This window comes from Rhinoderma darwinii, chromosome 3 (assembly GCF_050947455.1).
Source record: "Rhinoderma darwinii isolate aRhiDar2 chromosome 3, aRhiDar2.hap1, whole genome shotgun sequence".
NCBI lineage: Eukaryota > Metazoa > Chordata > Amphibia > Anura > Rhinodermatidae > Rhinoderma > Rhinoderma darwinii.
In genome coordinates this window covers 172,827,909-172,844,390 of record NC_134689.1, presented here as the reverse complement: position 1 = coordinate 172,844,390, position 16,482 = coordinate 172,827,909, and the positions used below count along the sequence as shown (strand labels likewise).

The 16,482-nt window shown below is 42.7% G+C and overlaps 1 protein-coding gene across 3 annotated transcripts in view; it reads left to right on the top strand.

Annotated features, from left to right (window-relative positions):
* Positions 1–16,482, top strand: part of PPHLN1 (periphilin 1) — a 95,159-nt gene that overhangs the window by 2,915 nt on the left and 75,762 nt on the right. For 2 of the 3 annotated variants that reach the window (XM_075857049.1, XM_075857047.1), the window contains exons 2-5: positions 6,495–6,538; positions 6,879–6,973; positions 7,817–7,957; positions 10,506–10,567. In XM_075857049.1, coding sequence (XP_075713164.1) covers position 6,538; positions 6,879–6,973; positions 7,817–7,957; positions 10,506–10,567 — 299 coding nt within the window. In that variant the 5' untranslated portion in view covers positions 6,495–6,537. Of the gene's footprint in view, positions 1–22; positions 114–6,494; positions 6,539–6,878; positions 6,974–7,816; positions 7,958–10,505; positions 10,568–16,482 lie in introns of those variants that run through there. The other variant, XM_075857048.1, reaches the window with a different exon arrangement.

The following is a 16,482-nucleotide window of genomic DNA, read 5'->3' as shown; positions in this document are numbered from 1 at the left end:
GTCATTTCATACTACCCATGTCTCTATGTAATGTGATGGTGGTGTATGGAAGCCCCTGCTAGACTGGAAGCCCCTGCTAGACTGGAAGCCCCTCTACCTCAGCTCCTCATCCTGTGAGAATATGAAGTAGCTGTGCCATGCATTCATTTATTCATTGTCAGTACAGGTTACAAGGTGCAGCTGTTGATACGGATGGAGCCAGATTTTTGCTTTTCTACATATCCCCTGTGATTCTAAAATAAGGCTGGGGCTCCTCACTGTTTTTCGTTTCGGGACTAACATGTAGCTTTTTTTTTTTGCCCTCCAGCCAAATCACAAAATGTATTGAGATCTGCAGCAATTTATTTTTTTTACTGTCAGAATTTGCATCAATCCCATCCCCCAATGGCTGCAATCTTAGGCTGGGTTCACACGACCAGTTTACAGATGTAATAGAGGCATTTTACGCCTCGAATTACGTCTGAAAAAACGTCTCCAATACGTCGGCAAACATCTGCCCATTACTTTCAATGGGCTTTACGATGTACTGTGCCGACTACCTGTCATTTTACGCGTCGCTGTCAAAAGACGGTGCGTAAAAATACAGCCTCATCAAAAGAAGTGCAGGACACTACTTAGGACGTAATTGCAGCCGTTTTTCATTGACTCCAATGAAGAACAGCTCAAAATTACGTCCGTAAAAGACGCCTCGCAAAACGCGAGTACATGCAATTACGTCTGAAATTCAGGAGCCGTTTTCTCCTGAAAACCGCTGCGTATTTTCAGACATAATTGCAGTTATCGTGTGCACATACCCTAAGGATCAGCTGAGCAACACTTGAGTTTACAAGACTTTTCAAATCCCAGACAAACAATGACTCGGTGGTTTGGGAAATTGTACAAGCAGGATGTGATGGTCCTTTCCGTCAGGATGACACCAGCTGCCCGCAGGAAAGGAACTTCTCTCTGCAGGGTCATTGTTGTCTTACTTTGGCTCTTACAGGGGTATTCTCATCACACGCCGATGGCCTATCACTAGGATCCTGAGATTGAAGGGGCCGAAATGCGGATTTATAACTTATTTGTTCGGTGATACATTCTAGTAACTGTGTAGTTCCTGTGAAATGACGTAGATATACTGTGCCCGCACCATTACTCGCAGGTGCCGGCTGTATTATACAGCCGACACATCGCTCTTATGGCCTGGACCAGAGATAACCTCACGTGTCAATCATTGCAAACTGGGCGAGAGACGAGCCAGGACCCTGTGACTCCTCATCCCTCCAGCCCCTCCCAAATGACTCTGGGTAAATTATTTACCATTTTAACATCTTTTTATACATAATCCTGATACAAACTATTTTGACAGCGGCATGTCTAGATAGGTATTTACAATCAGTACAGCATTATGGCGTCCGTTTAATCTCATAAAATCTAGTGACATGTTCCATCTGTTACCTCCAAGACCCCCCTAAACTACAGTAATCCGTAAATGGCTTAAAAAACACTGATTTCAAATAACTTTTTTCTTTCTATTCACTTGCGTTCCGCCGCTGTAAACCCACAAATGGGAAATGGGCTGCATGCTGATGACGAGTCAGAACACTTTACGAAGCTGTCAGCCAAATGCTCGTTTGGCCCACAGCTATTCCTCTCGACGTCCCCATACGCATGCATGCTCGCCCGCCCCATATGTGACAATCAGAGAGCAATTATGCTCTCTGATTGATAAGAGGGGTGATAACCTGAAGAAAAGCACATGTTACTCCTCCCCTTGTGGTTATCCACAGCCATATAGGGACAGGAGGAGGATCACAGCTTCTCCTCCTCTGCCTGCATGCTGCCAGTACATCCCCCTGCTGTTCCACTCTTTCCTCTTCTACACAGGCTGAAATGGAAGCTGCAAATATATGCAGCTCCTATTTCAAACTACTCTTACTCGGGGTGGAATCGCAGCTCTTGCTACGACCTAGCCTGAGTTAGAGCCAATAGAAGCATCGGTGGAAGTGAGAGCAACAAGTGTATTCAACTCTCACTTCAATCTGCTCTAACTCTGGCCAGATCGTAGCTAGTTCTCCGATCCAGGACTTGTTTGAAAGCTAAGATTAGAGCCGTTAGTAGAAAGGACATATCGGATCCGTTCTAGCCTACTAAAGTGCCTTCCAAACATTATTCTTTTATTTTTTTTACCGTTTTGCTTATGCAGCTTTTATGTGTCATTGTACATAGAAGCTGCAGAATGCCGTTCTCAGACAAATCCATCAGTTAGCTGATCTGATTGCTCGGTCTGCAACAGCTCTTGTGTGCTCCTAAGCGATCGTACAAGCCTTAGGCTGGGTTCTCATGTTTTAGTTTAAATGCGTTTTTTGCTGCAAATCGCAAGAAATAGCGCGCTATTTTGCCACGATTTTCATAGCATTGTGGCGTAATAGCCCGGTTTTGCTGCAGTTCGTGGTTCAGCAAACTCCAGTAAGTGAGGATGTGTTAGCCTGGCCTTACGCATCTCTAGGTGTTTTGCCCCCCAGTAGTCAGAGTAGAGCTTCATAGTAGTTACAGCAATGGGGCCACTCTCTAGTAGTAAATATTGTGTCCCCACTCTCCTTCCTACTTTTCTAGTAGTAATAGTAGGGGCCACCTACACACTGATGCAGTAAACTACATACAGCAGCCCACAATAGGCTGCTTGCATATGCTTCCTGCCTTCAGAGGGTGCATCGCTGGAGCATTCTGTTTGTGGGTACATAGTCAATTTCTGCTTTTATCACTAGTTGAAAGGAGAGGGTGAAGCCTACGATGACTAATGGTTAAATTAGAAGGGATGCTGCTGCTGCTACTACTACTGTAGGGGGAGAGTTGCTGCGATGACTGTAGGGGGAGAGTTGCTACGATGACTGTAGGGGGAGAGTTGCTGCGATGACTGTAGGGGGAGAGTTGCTGCGATGACTGTAGGGGGAGATTTGCTACGACTGCTTGTAGGGAAGGGTTACCGTGACTACGGTGGGGAGGGGACTGTGGCGACTACAGTTGGGAGGGGGCTACTGAGCAGAGGGTCGACTACTCTATTGATTCCGGCAAAACGATGGAACCCTTGCACAACTGAGACAAACGGAAACCATTCGGACCGGATCCATCAGCATTGATATCAATGCTGATGGAAACGGAAACCCTGGGTTTCCGTTTGTGTCAGTCAGTGTTCCGTTCCGATGGAAAGCTCAGACGGAACGGGACCCTGGCGCATATGTGAATGAAGCCTTACACCTTTATATCATATATACAGGACATGCTATAATTGCCTGTTAGATAAGTGGAAAAAAGAGGCATGGCCTGCATGTTTGACACTCTAAAACTCGTTTACTAAAGATTTCCGCAACCTGGTGTAGCTCGTAGCTGCGTCATATTCCTGAAATGGCATACGTCTTATTGAGGACGCCTGCATTGAAATACTTGCCCTATTTAAAGAGGATCTGTCTGTCACCAGTTTAAGGCCCTGTTCACACTGAGTTTTTTTGCAGGCCTTGAAAAATCAGCTCTTTTTTTTGTGGATTTGCACCACATGCGTTTTTTGCCGCAATTTGTGACGCCTTTTTTTACGCGTTTTTTTTAGGCTTTTTCTTTTACTATCTCTTCAAAAGAAAGATGGAATAACCGCAAGCGTTTTTTGCTGAAAAACACTTAAAAAATCGTGGCAAAAAAACGCGTTTATTTCCGTCTCCCATTGATTTCAATAGGGTTTTTGAGGCGGGAAAACGCCTCAAGATAGGGCATGTCGCTTCTTTTTACTGTGAGCGGTTTTTTTCTCGCAGTAAAAAAAACTCCTCCACTTCCCATTGAAATCAATGGGAGTCAATTTCGGCCGTTTTTTTCCGCGGGAAAAAAGCTCAGTGTGAACTGGGCCAAACAATTCCCTATCTCCTGACTAATCTAGTAGGCGCTTTGCTGCAGATAACTACAGTGTGATTTGTTTTAAAAAAACTTTTATTATTTGCAAAGTTATGAGCATTTTTCTAAATATGCTAATGTGGCCCTGATAGGAGGTGACTCTTTCTTTTCACTCTGGGCGGTGTAATGTTCTAGGTATGAGGCTGTCCAATCAGCATGCAGCTTCTTCCCCTTCCCTGCTCGGCAACACAGTGTGATCTTATAGTATACAGCTTCCATTCCCAACTGTATTCAACTGGCGATATCTCCAGTTGTGTCACAGCTAGAACTGCAATCCTAGTGTCATATTAAAGATTAGAGAAACATCTTTCATATGCCACCACTGTTCTAGGTGGTCCACAGCCCGAGATATGGCTGTTTGAAGTGATCCCCCTTTCCCTCCAGCCTCAGTCTCTCACACTGTGTAAAGCAGCTTCATGCTGATAGGTCAGCGTCAGAGGCTGTGAGGTAGCTCCACCTCAGTCCAATTTTATTAATAGTTCTGATCGTTTTTTCATTGATCGTTTTGTGCATGCACACCGGGCTGTTATCACCATGATCGCTTGTAAACGTATGAATCAAATCACTGAAAAATTAACTACATTAATTTAAAATCACTAAACAGGCCATGCTTAGTGCTCATTCAGACGGCCGTCACACGGAATCATGTTTTTCAACGGGGCCTTTCACACGAATGTTGTTTCAACGGAGCGTGTGAAAAAATAGGGCATGTCCTATTTTACTGCATGTCACGCATCCCTCCATAGACTCTAGTCTATGGAGGGATCCGTGACAACGCGTCCTGCACGGGTGCACCTCAGACGTGAAAAAAAGCAGCTTTTCACGTCCGAGGTTGCCGACACTCGCCTGAATGTAGGCTAAAGGGGGTTTTACACAGGACGATTATCAGGCAGACAAGCGTTAATATAACGCTTGTTGCCGATAATTGCCCTGTGTAAAAAGGGCAGCGATCAGCACATGAACGAGCATCTGCTGGTTGTATCGTTTTAAAAAAGTGAAATATTATCGTTGTCGGCAGCGCATCTCCCTCTGTAAACAAGGAGATGCGCTGCCGACATTATAATAATGTATGGGGACGAGCGATCGGAGTAATGACCGCTCGTCCCCATCCATAGCTCCATGTGACAGGAGCAAGTGAGCGCCGATCAATGATGTGTCGTTGATCGACGCTCGCTGCACCGGCCGAGTGTCGGCCGGTGTAAAAGTGCCTTAAAGAGGCTCTGTCACCAGATTTTGCAGCCCCTATCTGCTATTGCAGCAGATAGGCGCTGCAATGTAGATTACAGTAACGTTTTTATTTTTAAAAAACGAGCATTTTTGGCCAAGTTATGACCATTTTCGTATTTATGCAAATGAGGCTTGCAAAAGTACAACTGGGCGTGTTGAAAAGTAAAAGTACAACTGGGCGTGTATTATGTGCGTACATCGGGGCGTGTTTACTACTTTTACTAGCTGGGCGTTGTGTATAGAAGTATCATCCACTTCTCTTCACAACGCCCAGCTTCTGGCAGTGCAGCACTGTGACGTCACTCACAGGTCCTGCATCGTGTCGGCACCAGAGGCTACAGTTGATTCTGCAGCAGCATCAGCATTTGCAGGTAAGTAGCTACATCGACTTACCTGCAAACGCCGATGCTGCTGCAGAATCATCTGTAGCCTCTGGTGCCGACACGATGCAGGACCTGTGAGTGACGTCACAGATCTGCACTGCCAGAAGCTGGGCGTTGTGAAGAGAAGTGGATGACACTTCTATACACAACGCCCAGCTAGTAAAAGTAGTAAACACGCCCCGTTGTACGCACATAATACACGCCCAGTTGTACTTTTACTTTTCAACACGCCCAGTTGTACTTTTGCAAGCCTCATTTGCATAAATACGAAAATGGTCATAACTTGGCCAAAAATGCTCGTTTTTTAAAAATAAAAACGTTACTGTAATCTACATTGCAGCGCCTATCTGCTGCAATAGCAGATAGGGGTTGCAAAATCTGGTGACAGAGCCTCTTTAACTCACCAGGGCAGGTGCACACACCACTTCCCAGCAGGACGCAGATAATGTATCTGATATGTAGCATTGTAGTTTATCTGCAACCTGCTGGGAAGTGGTGAGTGTACCTGCCCTTGTGAGTAAACGTATGAATTGGAACGATAGCTGGTATAGCTGAACGTGACTTCTACTGGTCCAAGTTACAGCTTGAGTAGCCAACAACAGCTTACCTGAGGTCCTATAATGCAATGGGAGTGTAAAGCTTGCCCTCCACATTAGACCGCATGTTGTAGGGGATACGGATAAGACGTTTCCAGACTCCTTGGGCATTACTTATCTGTTTGGTCCTTGTTTGTTGGCCATCAGGCACACAATCTGGCAGGCCAATTAGATTGTTGGGGTGGTTTGCAGACATTGATCTAAGCTGGCCATAAACCTGACATATTTTACCACATTATACATGTCGGATAATCCCGATTGCCCTGTTAACTAGGCACGCTCTTTAGTCGAATGTTTGCTTATGTTACCACATAGGTGATTAATATGATTTTATTACCAGATGTTAACGTTTGTTTTCCTTGTTCAACAGAACTTGAATGCATTTGCAGTGAATAACTTATCATAGGAATAACAGTAAGTTTAAGAACATATAACTCTATATCCCGTAAAACCAAACTCCACTTGCCAAACCAATTTTGACACCTCATTCTCTGCATTTACCCTTCCGATCCTCCCTTCTGTATGTTCTGATATAACTTTCTCCACAGGTTATGTTTCTATGGTCTATCGTCACCACTATCTAGCAGTTCAGAGTATATACATACTCCTGGGTTACTTATGACAGCACTACTGGGGTGATATGTTGTCATGACCAGCACAGATATTAGATAGATGTCTGATATGTATGGCCATATGAAAGGTATGTTCTGCCAAACTGAGTACATAACATACTGTATTTTTCTATATCATTCAGTGGACTACAGAAAAGAGGAGATGTGGAACGATGGTAGATATGAATATGAAAGGTTACCAAGACATCGGCTCCCACCTCGTGAAACTCCTCCTGAGGTAAGTATTTGATATTAACTTTTCATGAGATACCCTGCTAAGGCTGAAATCACACATGCAGTTTTTGAGCCAAGAAAAATGAATAGTACAAAGGAAAGACTGATACGTCTCATCTCTTTTGGATCCAGTTTTGTGTATGGCTCAAAAAACTTCCACTAAAACTGCATGCGTGATTCCAGCCTTATAGAGCAACTGCACTTTCTGCAGAGTTTTGATATGTCATAGAGATATATCAAAAGTTTGGGTTAGTGGGGGGGGGGGGGGGTCCTGGTGCTGACACCCCCACCATCGCTGAAAGAAGATGCAGAAGCTGAGGGCTCTGCATCTTCGGCTGTGCTCGGCATTTTTCTTTCGGCTGAACACGGCTCACATAGAACGTCTATGTGGGCCGTCTTCAACCTGACATGGAGTGCAGATCACAGCCGAAGAGGCAGAGCGCTCGGCTTCTGCATCTTCGTTTTAGCGACGGTGGGGGTCCCAGCACCCGGACCCCTACCAATGTCTCTATGACAAAACTTTGTCGAAAGTGCAGTTACCCTAGCCAGTAAAAAACACAGCTTGATCTTCAAAAAGCAACGGAAACCTGATTGAAAAGAACTGCCGCACGTGTGAACAGACCCTTTTTCAGCTTGGAAAGATGCATGGGCAAGCTCTTTTTTTGCGTCACAATGTCTTAATTTGAAAAAACGGCGATGTTAGACCGGAGTGCTTGAGGAAATGCATACATTATAGGTGAAACTGAAAGGGAATAGCTCTAAAATGCTCTGACATACATCGGTATGTATTTATTATACATAGATAATTGTACAAGTTACCATCGTTTTTATTCTTTTCTATTTAAAGGGAGATTACCATAGAGTTGTAAATGTGGTCAGAAGACCAGATGATGAAGGGTATCCTCGTTTTGAAGAGTTCAGTGATCCAGATTACAGAGAATATGATGATGCCCTTCCATATGAAAGACGAAGTGGGCCATATAGAGCGGTAAGCCTTTTTGTTTTTTATTAGATTTTAAAGTGTACCTAACCTAAAAGTCAGGTGACTTTTCAGAATATACTGTCATATGTGTGTACATGAGGAATAACATGATTTCTGACCATTATATGACTTATATCCTGTATTGTTTAGCTGTTTTCCCATCTGTAGGCTCTATTTATAATTATCAGTTGTCTCTGAGCTAGTGGGTGAAGCCTAACTGCCATCATGTCTTCTATACACTGCACAAATAGAAGAGAAGAATCCTGCTCTCCTATCTCTACCACATATATAGAAGCTGCATCAGCATGAAGGACATCATACAGCAGTAATAAGCAGCGTAGCTTAGAATCCAGCACCAGGGTGACATATAAGAATTTATCAGCGGCCTATGTCTCCTCTCTGCACTCTCTTTTCTTCTTATAGACTTTTATGGGTAGCTGCATCTGATTTCTGCTCTCCCTTCCCTCTCCATAGACTTCTGTGGGCAATGTGTCTATCTTTCTCTCCCTGCTCCCCTTCTCCTCTCCATAGAATTCTATGGGTAGCGTGTCTGTGTTCTTCTCTCTGCTCCCTCCGTCTACACCTCCCCCCTACTTCCTGCAGTCCGTCACCTCTTCTCTGTAACTAGAGACAGATTTTGCTTGACAACGAGGTAGACCGCAGATTACAGGAAGGGAGACACCTAGTGGCAGTAACTTCACACAGAATTTGTATAAATGAAACAACTAAATGTTACCAGCAAAATAAATTACAAAGTTAATATATACCAGGTCTACTATTAGATTAACATACGTTGTTTGAAAAGTTAGTGTCCATTTAAATGTATAGTACATTAACAAAAGACTGTTACGGTATGTTAAAAAGCAAAAATGAAGGACATGTATAGTGTGGTATGCAACAATAAGCACAACTACATAACTGCTGGAAAATACTATTGAGGCAACATAGCAACTCACAGTCATGCTACCATGTTATATGCAAAATAAGTCATGCGAACAGAGTATGACGATGCTAGGCGTATTTAAAGACAAAACAACAACACAAAGTTAATTTACAGGGTAAGCTGCCAAAGAAACAGAATGGCCCAGGAACCTGATGTTAATATTAGTAGAAATGCTAAAGCCAGAGACTTTATAGGACAGTGTGCAATATTCACCTATGTGTAGATTCACACTACAAAGCTATGGTAGGGCACACTGTTACAAGCTGGAAAGAAGACTAAGGCTACATTCAGACGAGCGTCGGCAACCTCGGATGTGAAAAACGGACAATTTTCTTGTCTGAGGTGCACCCGTGCGTCGTGTTATAAAGGACTAGAGTCTATGGAGGCGTGACAGGCAGTAATATAGGACACGTCCTATTTTTTCACTGACCCTTCACACGCTCCAAACAACGTTTGTGTGAAAGGCCCCATTGAAATACAAGAGTCTGCGTGACGGCCGTTGTTTTAACAGCCGTCACACGGACGTGATACACGCTCGTCTATATGAGCCCTTCGTCCCATCCATTATAGTAAACTACGAGTGAGATTTGTGCCGCGGCTGATGGATTGAGCTCACTGAGCATTTCCTGGTCTGAATACAATTGTATCCACTTCTCAGCTGAGAGCAGGACTAGCTACGTATAGCAAATGCATATATTGATAATGGTGAGAAATTAAAACACAAAGTATATTATTAGAGAGTTACATAACTTTGTTGTAGTTATTAAGAATTAAAACCGGAAAACCCCTTTAACACGTAGTAACATAAGTTCCTAAAAAAAGAATAGACCTGAGAGACACATTGGTCTCCCTTATGCTGACTTGGGGAGGTTAAATTGTGGATTAAAATAAGCGGGAGGCCCAGCATAGTACCAAAGAGCATGTAATAATACAAAGAGGATGAGCCCGACTTGCCTTATACCTAGTAAACCCAACTAACATCATATATTTAAGGCATAGAAACATTGACCGTCTGTTAGAGAAACACGTGTGTCAAGTCCTATAAAGGAAGGCAGGGTATGTCTGAGGCCCAGTCTGGCCAGTGTCCATGATTTTGCCCAATCTAGCAATGCAGCCGGTTGTAATCCCTTGTGCAGATGAGTCGATGTAGGCAAAACCATGCCAAAAGGCTGATGTTGAGGATAGCGTAAACCCTCCGAGAGAGGGAGCAGGAGGCGCGGATCACAACCCAGGTAGTGTGCTGTAGCCATTGAGTACCTGTTGGGACAAGGATTGCGATTGATGGAGGTCCTAAGGCGTTTTGTGTGGTTATGCGTTTGTTTGAAACATTTATAGCTTGTTTTATTTTTTTATTATTAATCTTCTTTTATTCTTTTTTTTTTTCCCACAAAAAGGAAAACTACATTATAGAATAGCAAAAAAACAACACAATTTGTTAATACCCCCAGCTCCCATTACCCAACCCCCAAAAAAACTCTAATATTCCTTTATACATTTATAGTTTATAGATAATCTTTATATATTGTGTGTAAATATTCTATCACAGCTGGAAATATCCATCAGTGTAAACATGTATGCCATTGTATAATATGTTGTACTACTTTACTATAGGAAGATCCAGCATATAGGTGGGGAAGAGGAGAGGCACCCCCGAGCCGGCACCCAGAACACAGGTAATTCTACCTATCCCTTACTTCATCTTTTCTTCCTATTTTATCACCTCCTAGAGTGCTTTTTTTTTCTCTAGTGTAGTAATAATGGAAGATAGGCAAAATCTCATTTATAAACCATGAAAACATGTTTAGGAATGGAGGAGAGGACTGTGGAGACCCATTTCTGTGCAGAAATACAAACGTGTGCACAAAAAAAGTGGTATCCTTTATGTTTATGTGGTGTTCTAGTGACCTCTTGTGGACATTTTGTGTAACACCTTTTCTACAGCACCTCTCAAAAAATCCCAGCCTTTGCCATGCCTAACTGGGGCGTATAAAGATATATACATACATAAACATACACAAATGGAAAGGAAATCGCAGAAGTCCAAGTAAAATAGTGATTTATTCATCCATGATGCACATTTCAGTCCTATCACAGTGCCTGATATATATCATTATTATTATTTTTTTCATTGCTTCTGGAACATACTTTGCTTGTGCTGCGAAGTGATATCTTTTAATGAATGTAATGACAAGATCTGGCAGATTTTCCACTACCGATTTTATTGCGGAAAATCCGCAACATAATATAGTACAGCAGAGTGAATGAGATTTGAACAAAACACGTCCATACGCTGCGTAAAAAGCACACAGAAAAACCGTTCATAAATTGACCTGCGGTGTGTTTTTTAATCCGCTTCTTGTTAATAAATTCTGCGGAATCACTGTTTTTCAGTTGCGTGTTTTCCCCATGGAATTCAATGGGGAGGTGAAACCTGAATTAAAAAGCAGATGTTGCGCAAAAATCGCAACTCAGAAAAAAAACACTTGTCTATACTTATATACTTACCCAGATCTCTTTGCCTCCAGGGATGACATTTCATCCCAAGTGACTGCTGCACAGGCTGCAGCGGTCACATGGGATGAAACGTCATCCCAGGAGGCCAGTCTGCAGGACGTCAGAGGGACGCGTCGCCATGGCTACAGGTAAGTATGGACTTTTTTTTTCTTTACATGCTGTTCTTTTTCGGACGGAATTCCCTGCGGCGTCCAGGGCCGATACGCTGTGTACTTTTACACAGCGTATCCGCCCTGTGTGAACATATTCTTTGCATATAATATTTTCCTATTATTTGTAAATATCTTTGTTATGCGGTAGGGAACATGTATCAAAACTGGTTCAAAAGCAACGTGTAGTAATTGCTCATGGCAACCAATCAAATTCCACCTCTCATTTTTCACAGGCCCTTTAGAGCAACAAAGCAGAAACCTGATTGGGGTTCCATCGGACCTTTCAGTCGGAGGAACCCCTCAACGGAAAGGCAAATGGAAACAATAGGTTTCCGTTTGCATTACCATTGATTTCAATTGTAATGCTTCTGTTGCTTATGGTTTCCGTTTATCACCGTTGTGTAAGGTTTCCGTTTGTTTTGACGGAATTAAAAGCGCAGTTGACTATGGTTTAGTTTGCGTTTCCGTTGAGGGGTTCCTCCGACGGAAAGGTCCGACGGAAACCAACGCTTATGTGAACAGGCCCTTAAACACTACTGATTAGGGTTGTCACAATACCAGAATTTGGACTTGGATACCGATACTTCGTGTAGTATTGCGATACTCGATACCAAAACGATACTTTGCCAACAATAATAAAAAAAAGTTCTTCCGTTTTCTGATGAGGCACGTGGTGTGATGAATTTTGAATTTCCTAACTGTCATAATGGACATGATGTTCAAAAATTCATAATACATTGTGAAAGAAAGCATTTTTATTATATTTTATAACAGCGTAAATATCATAACGCTATAAATTTGTATTACGGTCGCGACGATACCGAATATGTGTATATTTTATGTATTGAGACTTATTTTAATGTTTCTTGTAAAATGTGTGTTTTTTTTAATTTAACATTACTTTTTATTTATTTTTTTATCTAATTTTTTTTTATTTAATGTGCTGGCATATATCTATACACTAATGGCGCACAGGCAGTTGTTAGGACATACCTAAGTATGCCCTAACAACAGGAAATATGGTCAGACAGCCCAAGGGTCCTTCAATGGACCCTGGGCTGTCTGCCCATATATGGTATGTTCCTCGATCGCGTCACAGTGACTCAATCCAAAGGCCATCCCCTTGAATGCTGCGGTCAGCTTTGATCATTCAGGTGAATAGCGGCGGAGATGAGAGGTAATACAGCGATTGCCCCTCTCCTGACAATAAGTGCGAGTGCGCAGTCAGCATAAGATGAATCGACCGGCAGTGCACTAATAAGTGCCGGCGCTGAAGACCGGACATAATGGTGTTTTGTAGTGTGCCCGCCATGTTCTGTCTTCAGTGCCGGCAATCATTAGTGAAGCGCTGGTCGCATCACATCATGCTGCCCATGCGCGTGCACTTGTCAGGACACCAGAGCGGGGCAATGGCTGTATCACACATGTATCACACAACCGCAGCCCTGCTCTAACTACATTCATGTGTTACTATACTTAGCTGTGCGGCTGCACAGCTTACTATCGAAATACATGAAATAACGCCATTGAACCATTTAAGGGTGCACGGCATCGAAACGGTATTTGATACATCATGCAAACCTGCTACATATGTGATCCAGTTGCTCTCTACAGTAGAGCCCAAGCGTCTTGATACAAATATTGCACGGTTTTGTTTTTAAGTCAAAATTGGGAGTGGAGACGTTATCTTTTTGGATAGATCCTAGTTTTGGTTGAAAAACCTATAAAAAATATTCTGCAAGTTTGGGATATTTGTGTTTCTTGAGGGGCTGCATGGCCTTGGGCTGTGTCTAGTTTTATTTCTGCTGCTGAGTAGAATAAGGGAATGGAACTTGCAGAAAACCGTGCTCATGGCGCAGAATCAGCCCTATTCAGATTAACTGATCTTCAGTGGCAAAATCTACTGCCTCGAAATTCACTCTAAAGCCCTGTTCACATAGCTTTTTTTAGGCAGATATTTCGATGCGTTTTATGCAGTAAAATATTCATTAATAAAAGGCGTCATAAGTGCAAACGCTCCTTTTTCTTTTATGTGTAACAAAATTACGCCTTGTGTTAAAAACTTGTGGTGTTTCCAATTCAACGGGAGGCAAAACACATTAAAATACACATATTCATTAAAAAAAAACGTATTTGTGTTTTTTTTCAGCTTCCCAATTACACCGTGTGAACATAGCCAAAAACTGGACATGATCACTTAAACCAAAAACTGATGTTGTGGACTGAATATCCTATGTGCCTTAAGTTATCTAGGGTTAAACTGCACAATAAGATTAAAGCGTACACAAGTGTAGTGTGAACACTGCTGTACATGCTGCAGAAAAAATTTGCAGCAAAGACGTGCGGAGATTGACCTTCGGTGCGGATTCTCAACCTGCAGCATGTCCATTTCTCTTGCAAAAACGCTGCGGAATTTCCATAATGAAATGGTGAAGATTACTTTTTTTGAAAGAAAATGTTCAATGTGCCTGGTAATGGAAATTGATTGATCACGACATATCTGATCACAAATTGCTGATGAAATCCAGCACAACTGAACGACTTTTCAATACCAGTTTGTAAATATAAACGCCTTTACTTCTCGCTGCGCTGCTTTAGCAATGCGTCCCTGCTCCTTCTGCTGCTCTGTGTCCAGGCTGCCCTCTGTGATAACATTTCAGCCAATCACAGGCTGCAGCGGTCACATATGAAATGTCATCACAGGAAGGCGCCTGGATACAGAGTACCAGGAAGAGCAGGCGCGTTGCTATGGCAACGCCCGGAGCTGTAAGATATTTCTTAGCAGTGTGGACCCCTATAATTGTGCTATATAAATAGTGTATATGAGCAGTATTCGGGGATGTATACATTTAATACTGAAAACGATCTCTAACTATGGTTTAGTGCCATACCAGAACGTGTTGAGACTTGTATAAGAAATGGCTTCCTGAGGAAGTAAACTACATCTCTACTAAATGACACACCTGACAGATTAATACCCATGACCATAAGATTCAGGGTCCTGATGATTGACGTCCTGCAAAAACTCACAATTCCATTCTACCGCATAGGCAATAGAAGTAATGGATGTATTACCTACTCTGTAAAACATTTTTTCAATTATCTCTCTATTGTGAAATAACCTGCAATGTGTTTTCTGCCAAGAACTGCATAGTAGTCTTTCATCTTCTTTCTTTTATTAAAGTAAAAGTTCTGCTTTGGCGAATTGTGAAAACGGTTCTTTGGTATAAGCTTTTTACCTAAAATGTTCCTTGAGGTGGCGCAATTCAGATGGTGGGCCAGAGACAGGTATTCCCTATGCCTTCTCTTCGTAGCACCCTCATCAGCATAAAGCAAAACTAGTGGGATGTGTTGTAGAAAATGGTTTATTGCCATCTATTGCTGAGGTCCGATCACTGGGAGGTATAAGAATGTCTACCAGTGATAAGTACGAGGCATAATGGGTGGACAACATGATACCACAAACATGATCTCGCCACATTGCGTGCTGGTATGAGCATACGTAAAAAATGACTGTGGTGGCTTGAGAAATGCTGAAACGTCGCATCATTATGGGTGAATTCTTTGGAATACTTATGGTGGTAAATGGCTATTGGATGTTGGAGCAGAGTAGTGGGTTGTTAGACCAACAGGATAAATAACAGATGTTCAATGCCCTATAGTACAATGTATGGATATGAGCAAAAGGTGGCCTTTAAATTATTAAAGAAGCACTCTCACCACATTTTTATCTTTGCCCTTGTTTGTAATGAACATCGGGTATGTAGTTGTTCAGTTAACCCCTTCACGTACATGAACATCATGGGACGGGTCCCCTTCCCGCATTGTGACGTGCATGTACATGATGTTGATGCCACAGGCACAGAAGCTGTGCCCGTGCGATCATCGCGGAAGCCAGTCTGTGACTTACAGCTGGGCTCCGCCGGCAATGTCCAGAATCGGAGAAACCTCAGATTGCGGCCGTTTAACATTTTAAATGTCGCAATCAATAGGGACTGCGGCATTTTAGTGACTTGACAGAGAAAGGGGGTTCCCTCTCCCACTCATCAGTGGCCCACGAACGCAATCTCCAGCTTCCATAACAGCCGGGGCTTAACAGGCACCCAGGTCTGCCATGACTATATGCCTATTAGGCCATGCCTAAAGTTAATGTCCATCAAAACCTAGAAGCGAACCAAAAAAAGAAGGACATAATGCCCAGAGTATATAACAATAATAGCCTTATTCAATATAAATAACAATCGTATAAAAAAGACACAGTTGAAAAAGTGAGAAGAACCGTATGGACAAGATGGAAAAAAGTCTGTTCACACAGAAAACATTGCATGTCTCCATCAAAATCAGGCCCAGGTATGAGCAATAGCATAGCATATGTACAGATAATACCAGTTATAACATATCTGGACATAAAAAAATATTAGTCACACAAAAAAGTACTATACATGCGTGAGTAAGAAATAAATATATACATATACACAGTCGAGTCACATTATGATGACCACCACCTAATATCCAGAGTAACCGCCGTGTGCAGCATGGACAGCAGCTAGACGGACTGGGAGTGATGCAATAAGATGCTGGTAGGTTGTCTCAGGTATCTGTCGCCATGCTGACTGCAGTGCATCCCACATTTGCTGGAAGGTGCGTGGGGGAGGATACATAGAGCGAACAAGACGATCGAGATGATCCCACAAATGCTCAATTGGGTTCAAGTCTGGTTAATTAGGGGGCCAGGGAAATACTTGGAAGTCTTGGTCGTGCTCTTCCAAACACTGTTGGACATTTCTAGCCGTGTGACATGTCGCATTGTCTTGCTGGAAGATTCCATCTGTGCCAGGGAAGACAAACAGAATGTATGGGTGGATGTGATCTGCAACGATGGATTCATACGAAAATCGGTTCAGAGTGCCTTCCACATGGAT